Source organism: Xenopus tropicalis, chromosome 6 (assembly GCF_000004195.4).
Source record: "Xenopus tropicalis strain Nigerian chromosome 6, UCB_Xtro_10.0, whole genome shotgun sequence".
NCBI classification, from domain to species: domain Eukaryota; kingdom Metazoa; phylum Chordata; class Amphibia; order Anura; family Pipidae; genus Xenopus; species Xenopus tropicalis.
In genome coordinates this window covers 109,188,270-109,200,440 of record NC_030682.2, presented here as the reverse complement: position 1 = coordinate 109,200,440, position 12,171 = coordinate 109,188,270, and the positions used below count along the sequence as shown (strand labels likewise).

At 41.6% G+C, this 12,171-nt stretch overlaps 1 protein-coding gene across 1 annotated transcript in view; it reads right to left on the bottom strand.

Annotated features, from left to right (window-relative positions):
* Nucleotides 1–7,947, bottom strand: part of lama3 (laminin subunit alpha 3) — a 137,426-nt gene extending 129,479 nt beyond the window's left edge. Inside the window, exons 1-2 of the mRNA XM_031903840.1 lie at nucleotides 7,461–7,947; nucleotides 1,520–1,672 (exon numbers count right to left, since the gene is read on the bottom strand). Coding sequence (XP_031759700.1) covers nucleotides 1,520–1,672; nucleotides 7,461–7,790 — 483 coding nt within the window. The 5' untranslated portion in view covers nucleotides 7,791–7,947. The remainder of the gene's footprint in view (nucleotides 1–1,519; nucleotides 1,673–7,460) is intronic.
* Between the last annotated feature and the right edge of the window lie 4,224 nt (nucleotides 7,948–12,171).

The following is a 12,171-nucleotide window of genomic DNA, read 5'->3' as shown; positions in this document are numbered from 1 at the left end:
TTGGCATAGTTAAAAAAAAAAAAAGTTGCCATGCTGCATGGAGCAGGATAATAGGGCCCCACTATTTGGATATTTGCCCAGGGCCCACCAAGGCCTTAAAACAGCCCTGCAGCTTGCTTTCATTGTAGGACTTGTTGGCCCTTTACCTGCCCAGGAGTCAGTGTCCCATAATGTGCAGCGTGTTTGCCCGCTAAGTCTTTGTGACTTGGTTGCATTTAGCCTTTATTAATGTACAATCAAATATAAAGCCAGCTTTGTCCTTAATGAAGTTCTTGCCCACTGTTGTTCTAATTATGTCAAGATCACTAAGGTGTTGGTTTCAGATGGTGCCGTCTAAAGTCTTTGGTTATTGGTTTTCATTCCTGCTCGCTGGGAGGATTAGATGCGTACTGGCGTTTTACAATATTTGATAGACGACTTAACATTACTGTAAAGCAAGGGTCCTCAAACTATGGCCCCCCATGATCATTTACCTGGCCCCCAATGCGTCCTCACCCCTGGTTACTACCTGTCTGCCTCAGCATGGTTCTTGGCCACGCCACCGCGTTCCACTGGGCGACGCTAATGACGTGGTGGGGCTCAGAATCACACTGAGGCAGACAGGCAGTAGCCAGGGGTGAGGTCGCAGCAGGGGCCGTAGTTTGAGGACTAACTATAGTCTGGCCCCCCAACAGTCTGAGGGACCATGAACTGGCCCCCTGTTTAAAAAGTTTGAGGACCCCTGATTTAAGGGATTATGACTACACATCATTTGTGAATCTCTGAAAGAGATTATGTAAAACTGAACACCACTTACATATCAGCAGAGTTCAGTCTTTGCTTATCCCATGTACTATACTAGAAGATTTCATCAGAACCTTATCTGCATTACTAGACATTACTAAGCATTACTAAGCAGGATAAAGTGCTAAGGTCAATAGGACCTAACCATGATATTTTTACATCACAGAACACAAGTGTTCAGCCTAGCAACGAATTACTGCTTGACTAATTCCCCAGAAATATCCAAACATTGTGAACTCTAAACACTTTTTCATGGAACACCAAAGAGAAAAAAATTAAAAGTTCAGCTGATGAGAGAAAAAGCAGCAGGTTGATATTTATAGGTACCAACTTCCTACTAATGTATTTTGTCATTACTTTTTTAGGGGACTGAGAAAAAAAAATCAACGTGTATATCCAATTAGCTCTTGTGACTAGAATAGCAGATGCCTAGGCACTAGAAAACCCTAGAGCTACTGCCAGCCTGCAAATGGCGGTATTTACAGGGTTTCTTTAACAGACTGCATGATTAGTTGCTCAGTTACACTGAGTTGTGTAACTTGTATCTGATACAAATGGAATTGATGCCTTTTTAACACAAATACAGGGGAAACAGCATGCTCCGCAACTTGTGTGCAATTTACCAAAATAGACACTACGTCATACAGACTAGGGTTGCCACCTGGCTGGTATGTCACTGGCCTGGCTGGATGAAAAATGAAGCTGGATGTCAATGTTATACAACCCACATACTCACCTGACCGAGGTCTATGGTGACGTTCACTTTATTGTACTCTAAGCCTAAAGATAATGGAGGACTCTGCCACCAGCGTTCTGTCCCATCAATGGCATTGGAAATAGGGTGAGCTTTACCGGGGTCTGCCGAGTTGCAAAAATCACAAAACTGTCCCTAAAAGAAAATATGAGAGATTTAAAAATGTAACAGCATACATGCAAAGAAAGTCTGCTCAGCCATCTTCCTACAAAATATTAGTTCTGCTAAATAATGGCGAGAGGCAATAAGCTGGAGTAGGAAATATGTACTTCTGCTTTTTTAAATAAATATCATGGAGTTTTGTCCACAGTGCTCCCTATCTCCCTTCTTTTCTCTCACAACTGTTAAGGTCCCCATACATGGGCCGATTATAGCTGCCGATATCGGTCCTTTGGACCGATTTGGCAGCTTATCGGCCCGTGTAGGGGCAGAACCGAGGGGCCTGGCCGACTGATATCTGACCTGAAATTGGCCAGATATCGATTGGCCAGGTTAGAAAATCCAGTCAGATCGGGGACCGCATCGGCTTGTTGATGCGGTCCCCGAACCAACTGCCCCATTGCCGCGTGTAGAATTCAATCCTTTGGCCCCAGGGCCAAACGATCGAATTCGCCTACATGCCTCCCCGATATCGCCCACCCGTAGGTGGGGATATCGGGTGAAGATCCGCTCGCTTGGCAAAGCAAATGGTACCTGGCAAAAAATGACACTTGGGGACAGGAGTAACACTTGAACAGGACATGGTTGCCCCTTTGGCAGGCATTCTGTATACTGCTCTTTTGATCACAAAGCACTGTGCTCTGTGCCTTCTGCTGGTTGGGATATTAACCACAGGCACAACCAGCTGAAGGTGCAGAAAGCAGGAGCTGTAGCAGGAGCAAAAGCTTATTTACTGCATATATATATATCTGTGTGTGTGTGTGTATTGCTCCAAGACCTCCGTGCTTTTATGCAGTTAGTTATTTATGCTACATTATTTTAATGACTTGTTTTGTAAAAAGTATTTCCTACACATATGTAGGGTGAAAATCTGTGCAAATGTCAAAGTAGGAAGGAAGTAGTAGGATCTGACAGGGCCACGGATAATTATTAACGCTATATCACAGGATCATGTACAAAATGTTAGAACAAGTTTTAATTTGTTGCTGGTGTTTTCACTCTACATGTGCAAACATACTTTAGAGAAATCTGGCTCCCACAGTCATTTAGTTCTTGTTCACAGTTATTATATCTCTGTGTCTAGGGAAATTCCAAGAATATCATTTTTAAAATCATTTCAAAACTGTGGGAAACTGTATCTTTCCTTTAAAATATGGCCACCGCCTTGCAGCCAAAAGCAGTGGGAGGGTTGTGATCCTTACATAGGCTGCAGTACAAATGTATACAGCAATCTAGCCTACTGAAGGATCATGTCACCCTAAGCTAAATAGCTAACAGAACCAGTTTTTTATTCTCAGGCACTTAAGCTGGAAAGTGTAAAGCACTAGGTTAAGGTGGCATAGTGTAAAGCACAAGGCTAGGGTGGCTTAGGGGCAGCTTTGTAAAAAAAAGAGATTGTGCTGCTTCATTTCTAGAAATACTGGCTCATACCCATTGAGAGGCTTCTACTCTGCACCTGGCAGATGATAGTGGTACTGCTTTGAAGAAAGGTTAATTCTTTCTTCCATGTGTGTTATCATTATAAAGGAAAAAGCTGAACACAGATACATACAGGAAAAGCCACAGGGCTACTAAAAATACATTAAAGGCAATCTGTCCTGATTTTAATGGTGTATTTTTTATTTCTAAATTACACTGTTTACATAGCAAATAAGTTATTCTTGAACCAACAGATGTATTTTTATAGTGGGAGCTGCTATCTTGCTACCTTCCCATTGTTCTGCTGATCGGCTGCTGGGAGAGAAAGGGAGGATGATATCACTCCAACTTGCAGCTCAGCAGTAAAGTGCAACTGAAGTTTATCAAAGCACAAGTCACATGGCTGTGGCACCCTGGGAAATGAAGAATATGGCTAGCCCCATGTGAAATTATAAAAAAAAAAAATGTTTTCCCATGACAGAATTCCTTTAAAATCATGTATTTATTTTCCCATGAATGGTTTAATTAGCAAAACAGCTCAGAATCCAAACATAGTCATGATAGTCATTATAAGACAAAAAATAATGTTTGAGACATTGTGAGACATTGTTATAAACAGGTAAAACTTGCTCCCCCCCATGCATTCTACCTAGGCAACAACAGTAAAAAAACATCTATGAAGTATCACTAAGAGGTGCGAATTATATTACTACAGAAATCTGCAATCAAGGCAAGAAGCAGAATTGGGCCAAATACTACTAGCACCGAAGGCACTGATGGAAAAGACAAGGGTTGATGAAAAAGTGGACTCAAACAGTGTGTGGAAGAACTTGTGCATCATTTACTAAAACCAATGGCCCAAATGAGCAGAAGCTGGCTGTGCATGTGTATAGTATCTGTCCATCGGGCTCGCTGGACTGTTAATCAGATACTGTCAAGGATTGGCCAGTATATAGTCACCTTTAGACGTTAGACCTACTACTATGGTGTAGTGATTTTTTTTGAACAACTGAAGTGCCCCTGTGTTTGTGCCCTCTGCATGCCCCTGTGAATGTAATTGTTACTGGAAACATATTTTGTTTCAGCTCCTTTCCTTTGCTCACACTATTGCAAAACTGTATCAGTATGCAGCTCTTTCCCAGCAAAGACTCCAAAGCCCACAGTGCCTTGCAAGTTCAGTGATAAACAGACTAACAAAAGGGTGGAAAACAGTGGGGCCTATTTATCATACTGTGTAAAATGATTAATGCCAGAAAATTTTTTGAAAAGCTGTGAAAAATATTTTTTTCTTTATTAATCTTAATGTAATTAAATTTATTAAGATGCAAATCTAATATCAGACTCTGCTGGGACAAAATAAATTCTGGCCACAGCCAGTATACACTAGATAAACAATGGTGTATGCTGAGATATTTTGGAGGTTCATCTGCATAAGGTATTTTCCAGTGCTGGAAGGGATCCTCCTCTATAAATTAGAATATATGGGCTCATAAATCAGTTTGAAATAAAACCCTTCTACTAAGTTTCCAGGTTTCAAGTCTTGGCATGAAATCATTATCAAATAGAGTAGGAGAGGTTTTATGAAGAAAGGAGTACATTGTAGATTTTCCAGTTGTTGCCGTGGTGCCAAGTAACCTTTAGTCGAGCTCTAGTATTAAGTGTTTTGCTACAGGTTACTTTACTGTAACTTAAATTTTTGTTAATTTGTCAGCAAACACACTACATCCTCTCTCAACACTTGGCAGTGCCGAGCTAATCCCTAACCCATGTAAACAGGAAAGTCAAGCTATATACAGTATAAGCTGTGGCCCCTCCTGAGCTGGTAACTGCAGGGAGAATTTGCATGCAACTGAACAGTTCATACCAATTCATGTTTTCTCTTGCAAATACGACATGCCTCAACTTACAAAGTAACATTGCCCATATCTTTATTCCCTATTTATTAAACTCAAATCATATCATGGGGAAGTTTACACAAGTGCATTTATCCTAAATTAAGGAGAAATGTTGTCTAAACATCAAAATGGTTTGCAAACCAAACATTTTCAGTTGTTTCCTCAACAATGGGTTTAAGGGGGACCTGTTACCCTATGAAATAATTCCAAATTCTTTTCTATCAGGTTAGTCAAAACTTGACTTACACTATAATTTATATATAAATTATATAAATCTTGTTTCCTTTAGTCTCTGAATTACACAACTACAGCAAGCAGGGAGGAGCCATTTTTTTAGTAAGGAAAGCTTTGATCATGCCAAAATCTTGTTTATATGCTCGTATTGAGCAATTGTAAACGGCGGAAAAACCAATCCGATTTTTTTCGCGCCGGCGACGAAAAAGTCGCGGAAAATATACGATAAAGTCGAAACAGCGACGGAAAAAACGCGGGACATATGAAAGATTCACAACGCCAACGAAAAAGTCGCAAAAATACCGATCATTATGAAAAAACACGTTCGTACGCTTTCGTTCAGTTCGTGGATTAGTAAATGTGCCCCATAGAGTATAAATATCACAATATAAGGCTTCATTAAGGAAAACAAAAATGTTGCATTTGGCACATCCCTAAAAAATACACAGTCAGTGATCGAACCCACTAAACTCTTTGGAAGTTGGGAGCGATGGAATTGCATTGTCTTCCCACTGCCACTCTTATTGCACCTCTAGCTTTGCACATGCACTCACACTGTTAGCCAAGTGGTTAATTTCCAGCTAATTTAGATGTATACTGTATGGCTGCAGAAAAAAAACCCATGCAGTATGCAGCTTATCTACATTTACTGTGAGGTCTACATTAACTGTGAGGTAGCCATGCAGGATATAGATTAAATAATTGCCACCTTCGGTGATGCCAACCATGTGGTGTTCCATTACATTTCTGTGTACAATCAGCCTATAATAAATCTGCCCTTCCTTCGTTTTTAACAACCTTGTTTTCCTTTAGTACCAAAGCAATGATGAGCTGTATTTCTGGTATGATGAGAGGTACAATACAAACACAGAAAAAGAACTGAATGAATGACTCACAGAACACTGCTGCACTGTATCAGTAAAAAAAAAAAAAAAGTTCATAAATCACTTGCTTATCACATAAACCAGAAAGGCTTTCCTGTAGTGAATACATCTACCATGGATATTCTCCAAAATTCTGCCCTTAAGCTGTATTTGAACTACAATTCACAGAACCACCTCCCATATTCAGCTGCAATTATTATGACAGGTGGAGAGCCCAGACAGACTGCCCTACAGCTATCTTTGGCTTAGACAGCCAATGGTAAATGCAGGATGCTGGAAGTTGTAGTACAGGTATAGGATGCTGGGACCTGGGTTTTATGTAATTTGGATCTCTATACCATAAGTTTACTAAAAAATGTGAAAGTTAAATAAATCCAATAGGATTGTTTTGTCACCAATATGGAGTCGTGCAGCTTAGTTACCATCAAGTACAATGTATTCTTTTATTATTACAGAAAAAACATAAATAAGTTATTATTTTTTAATAAGGATTTGTAATTCAATTTTCTGGATAACGGTTTCCAGATAAGGGATCCCATATCTGTATAATAATAATTATTGTCAGAATCACCACTAATAAGATCTATAGGCTAGAGCCTTCTCTCCATTACTCTATAACAGAGACTGAGAAATGGGCTCAGCTCTCAATAACGCCTCTATTTCCCATTCAAGTGACAAATACAGCAGTTGAAAACTGCAATCTAATTAATCCATATTGGAGGCAATACATCTTAGTTGGGATCAAGTACAAAGTACTGTTTAATTGTTAGAAAGAAAAAGAAATCATTTTTTAAAATTAGAATTATTTGCTTATATTGGAGTCTATAGGAGATGGCCTTTGCGTAATTTGGAACTTTCTGGATAACGGGTTTATGGATATACCTGTACTGGTTTTCAAAGACTTGCAGCATATTTAAAGGTATAGTACACTGTACGTGTGTGAGCTTTGCACACTATACCTATAAATACACCACTTGACTGATATCAGGACAAGCCTATGTTTGTGAATGGGAAATGACATGGCAAACACTCCCCTTATACAGAAACAGTCAGATCAACAGAAATTGTATCTAAAATTGGTTGGTAAGATGCCCCTGTGCCAAGGGGTTTTATTTACTGAGATGAACAGTGAGCCATGTGAGCAAAGATGTCAAAAATCAGTAATTGCTAAGCACAGCTGTATGTAAGAGGCAGAGTGTAAGTGAGCAGGGCATGGGGGCATCCCATTGCTGTGTGTAGTACTCTGCGCCACTAACCAGTCTCTGCGCACAGAACAAAGTTAGTGCAAGGAGCCAAGTGACCCATTTATAGCAGGAAAGAAGAGCTTAGTACCTGGATAGTGTGCCCCGGGGTGGCAGCGGGTCCCCCCACCAGCTTACAATATAAGTCCATCCTGGGCACTGTGCCCACTCCTCCCCCGGGGCTGGGGCCGCTCTCCTCCTCCCCGCAGGTGGCTGTTGCTCTGATCTTGGCTCCCTGTGCCAGGTTGAAGGAGGCAGGGTGAAGGCTGAAGCCCACGGACTGTTGGCTGCTGGTCCTGCCCGTCATGCAAAACAAAAGTAAAAGTGCCCAAGAAAAGTGTTGCGCGCAGCCAGCGGCGCCCCTGCAGGCTCCAGACCCCCCAATAATCCTCTCCGGGCTCCTCACCCACAGCCCCATCATTAGTGCCTAGACGGCAGCAGCTCTGCCTCGGATAATGAGACCCATGAACAGTAAGCCCTCCCCACTCAGCTTCCTTCACTGGCTCCTGCAGCTACTCCTGTCAGAGAGCTGGGAAACAAAAGCAGCAGCAGCGGCAGCGGGCAGAACCCTGGCTCCCTGCCCCCGGGAGCGAACAGCCCTGCTACATGCGACACACCCACAGGGCAGCAACCTGACCGGGTCACTACTGCCAAACACCTCAGGGCCCCATGGGGGTAACACACTGACTCCACCGGCAGGGGCGCATTCTGGCCTAACTAGTCTGTCACGAACATGAGATTTAGTGCTGTTACCTGGGTTTGAGCAGGCAGCTGTCATTTTTGTGTTCTCATACTACCAAGTTATCAGAGCCCTGCCCCCACAGGCTGTAGTCATTGGACCACTGGTTAGCTGGGCCTGGAGAGTCCCCAAGTAGCAGGGGTGTAACTATAGAGCAGTGGTTCTCAACCTTCCTAATGCCGTGACCCTTTAATACAGTTCCTCACGTTGTGGTGACCCCCAACCATAAAATTATTCCTAAAACCATTGGAAATATGTGTTTTCCGATGGTCTTAGGCGACCCCTGTGAAAGGGCCGTTCGACCCCCAAAGGGGTCCCAACCCACAGGTTGAGAACCGCTGCTATAGAGGAAGCAGACCCTGCAGCTGCAGGGGGGGGGGGGGGGGCTGGAGTGTAAGGGCCCAAAAGGGTCCTAAACAAGTGAGCAATTTCAATATGTCTCAGTTCAATTTACTAATGTTTTGGGGACCCTACATTGAATTTGCTGTGGGGCCCAGTAACAGCTAGTTACACCACTGACAAGTTGGTGTGAAAAAGGGTTCCACCCAAGCACCCCTTGACCACCCACCATTTTGACTAACCAACACACATTATGTTTCATTCCCCCCCCACACACAAGTCCTGCTCTTTTTGTGAGCTGTGCCTCTTTGGTTCTCCCTCTGCCATTGGGTGCCCCCACTGGAACAGGGCCACATCTCCCCAGGGCCCACCAGAACAGGGTGCCCACCACCAGACCTATATCTGCAATAATTTTTGACTGAAGCATCCCCCTGAAATGGTAGACTCTCATTTTAATCCACTTGAAGAGAATTATAACACAGAAATTAAAATAAATTTTGACTTCTCGCTTTAATTTTGTTTTCCCATTTTGTAGTTTTGTTTCATTCGCTAACAAGACTGCTGGTCAAGGACGGAGCATACTTCTTTTATAGTAAGCGCAGACCATTTCTTTATTGCTTGCCTTAATGTATTAAATTCTATCTGCTTATGTAACCATAAGCAGATAGAATTGAATATATTAATGCAAGCAATAAAGAAATGGTCTTATTACTAATTTATTTTGGCAGTCGCTGGGGCCCCACAAATGAGATCTTTGCCCTAGGTCTGCTGGCTCCTTAAATTAGCCTTGGACTGGAGTAACCCACTAAAAGCAGCACTGCCTAAATATGTGACAGAAATGGTACAGTACAAAAAAAGATGGTATTGACAAAAGTGTAAATTTGGATATACAGTGGCTGACCTGCTGTGTATGTGACTGATACAAAATATATTTATTATATGATATGGGCATCTATTCCTAATGGCTTTGTGTATGTGTAATAGGACTGTATCTCCTGTCACTACTGCACCTGCTGATGCCACATCCGCGTACTGGGAAGGTAGATCATTGCATGCAGAAGTCAAACATGCACACATTGCCAGCCATGAACCCCTCTTTTGGAAGTGAAATTATATGCAACTGCAAAGCATAACTAATGGAGAAAATACAGAATATACAGTATAGAATTTCCATTATTTTAGGAATTGCTCCTTACTTACAAATGGCATGTGTGAAGTATTGCATGTGAAATAACCTGCCTGTGTGTCTAGGTGCAAAGGTTCTGTACAAGGTGCATCCATCAGGAATGGAGGAGAATGGTACAGTGCGTACTACATTGCTTCCCATGCACCATATTCTGGCTGCTATAAACAATAGATGTGACATTTAAAGGCACGGTAATGCTACACTAGAAGTTGCTCATACAGAGAATGAAGAATTAAAAGTATTATCTACGTAGAAACTGTGCCAAATTGAATGGTACAGGTGTTAAGGCGCCAACTTTTTTCTTTTTAAATAAAACAAAGCACGACTGGTGTGAAAGTTTGTATGGAGAGGGAATGACACAAGATCTGATCACCAACCCTGTCAAAACACAAACTGAAAGGGGTTTTTACACTCTTTAACTTCAACACCCCACTCAGTACAGGGCAATTATACGGTATCATCTATTGAATGCTGTCTTGACTGAATCCGTATCAACACTTTAATTTAAAGAAGAGTCCAGTAACTTAACACACACACAGAGAAAATATAAAGTCAGTTGTAACTGACCTAAAATATTAAGATTGTTTTCATCTAAAGATTAGATTTATTTATAGTTTTGTGATATCATAATAGTTTTTATTACAATGTTATTTTTTGGGGTTTTATAATGGTGTTGGGAAGGTATAATGTGTTCTTTCATGATGATAATATTGTGATATGATTAAAGGATCATTATGCCATAATGGTGTAGTAACTGATATGATAGCAAGAATTCAAGGAAAGATAATACTTGTGATATCTATACCCTATTGCATTTGGGTAAAAAACAGATGATTTTCCTTACTGAACAAAACCCCCTATATATGTATGGACTTCCCAAAACTGTATACGAATTTGAGTATTGTGAGCACAGGGAACCTGCAGCATGCTGGCTAAACCTGCTCCATAACGTACTTGTAATTTATCAATGTGAACACAATTTAGAGGCAGATTTACCAAAATGGGAAATTAGAGTTCACCACAGAAAAATTCACCCACTTTCTCTTCATTTCTATGGGATTTAGTAAAATAGTAAGTTAGGTTGAAAAAAGATGCACTTCCATCACATTCAACCATAATGCCTATATATAACCTGCCTATTCTAGTTGATCCAGAGGAAGGCAAAAAACCCCATCTAAAGCCTCTCTAATTTGCCGCAGAGGGGAAAAAAATTCCTTCCTGACTCCAAGATGGCAATCGGACCAGTCCCTGGATCAACTTGTACTAAGAGCTATCTCCTATAACCCTGTATTCCCTCACTTGTACTGAGAGCTGTCTCCCATAACCCTGTATTCCCTCACTTGTACTAAGAGCTATCTCCCATACCCCTGTATTCCCTCACTTGTACTGAGAGCTATCTCCCGTACCCCTGTATTCCCTCACTTGTACTGAGAGCTATCTCCCCTACCCCTGTATTCCCTCACTTGTACTGAGAGCTATCTCCCATAACCCTGTATTCCCTCACTTGTACTAAGAGCTATCTCCCCTACCCCTGTATTCCCTCACTTGTACTGAGAGCTATCTCCCGTACCCCTGTATTCCCTCACTTGTACTAAGAGCTATCTCCCATAACCCTGTATTCCCTCACTTGTACTAAGAGCTATCTCCCATACCCCTGTATTCCCTCACTTGTACTAAGAGCTATCTCCTATAACCCTGTATTCCCTCACTTGCTAAAAAGCCATCCAACCCCTTCTTAAAGCTATATAATGTATCAGCCAGTATGACTGATTCAGGGAGGAAATTCCACAACTTCACAGCTCTCACAGTAAAAAAATCCTTTCCGAATATTTAAATGGAACCTCCCTTCTTCTAAACGGAGTGGGTGCCCTCATGTCCGTTGGAAGGACCTACTGGTAAATAAAGCATTAGAGAGATTATTATATGATCCCCTTATATATTTATACATAGTTATCATGTCACTCCTTCTCTCTTCTCCAGTGTAAACAAACCCAACTTGGCCAGTCTTTCTTCATAACTGAGACTTTCCATACCCTTTACCAACTTAGTTGCCCTTCTCTGGACCCTCTCTAACTCAATAATGTCCCGTTTGAGCACTGGAGACCAAAACTGAACAGCATATTCTAGATGGGGCCTTACCAGTGCTCTGTAAAGGGGAACAATAACCCCCTCCTCCCGTGAATCTATACCCCTTTTAATACAGCTCAAAACCTTGTTTGCCCTTGCAGCTGCTGCCTGGCATTGCTTGCTACAGCCAAGTTTATTATCTACAAGGACTCCAAGGTCCTTCTCCATTATGGATTTGCCTAGTGCAGTCCCATTAAGGGTATAAGTGGCTTGCATATTTTTACATCCCAGGTGCATGACCTTACATTTATCCAAATTAAATCTCATCTGCCACTTAGCCTCCCAGATTGCCAGTTGGTCAAGATCCTGCTGCAAGGATGCCACAGTTTTGTGTCATCTGCAAACACTGATACATTGCTTATAATACCCTCCTCTAAGTCATTTATGAACAAGTTAAACAAGCTTATTAGA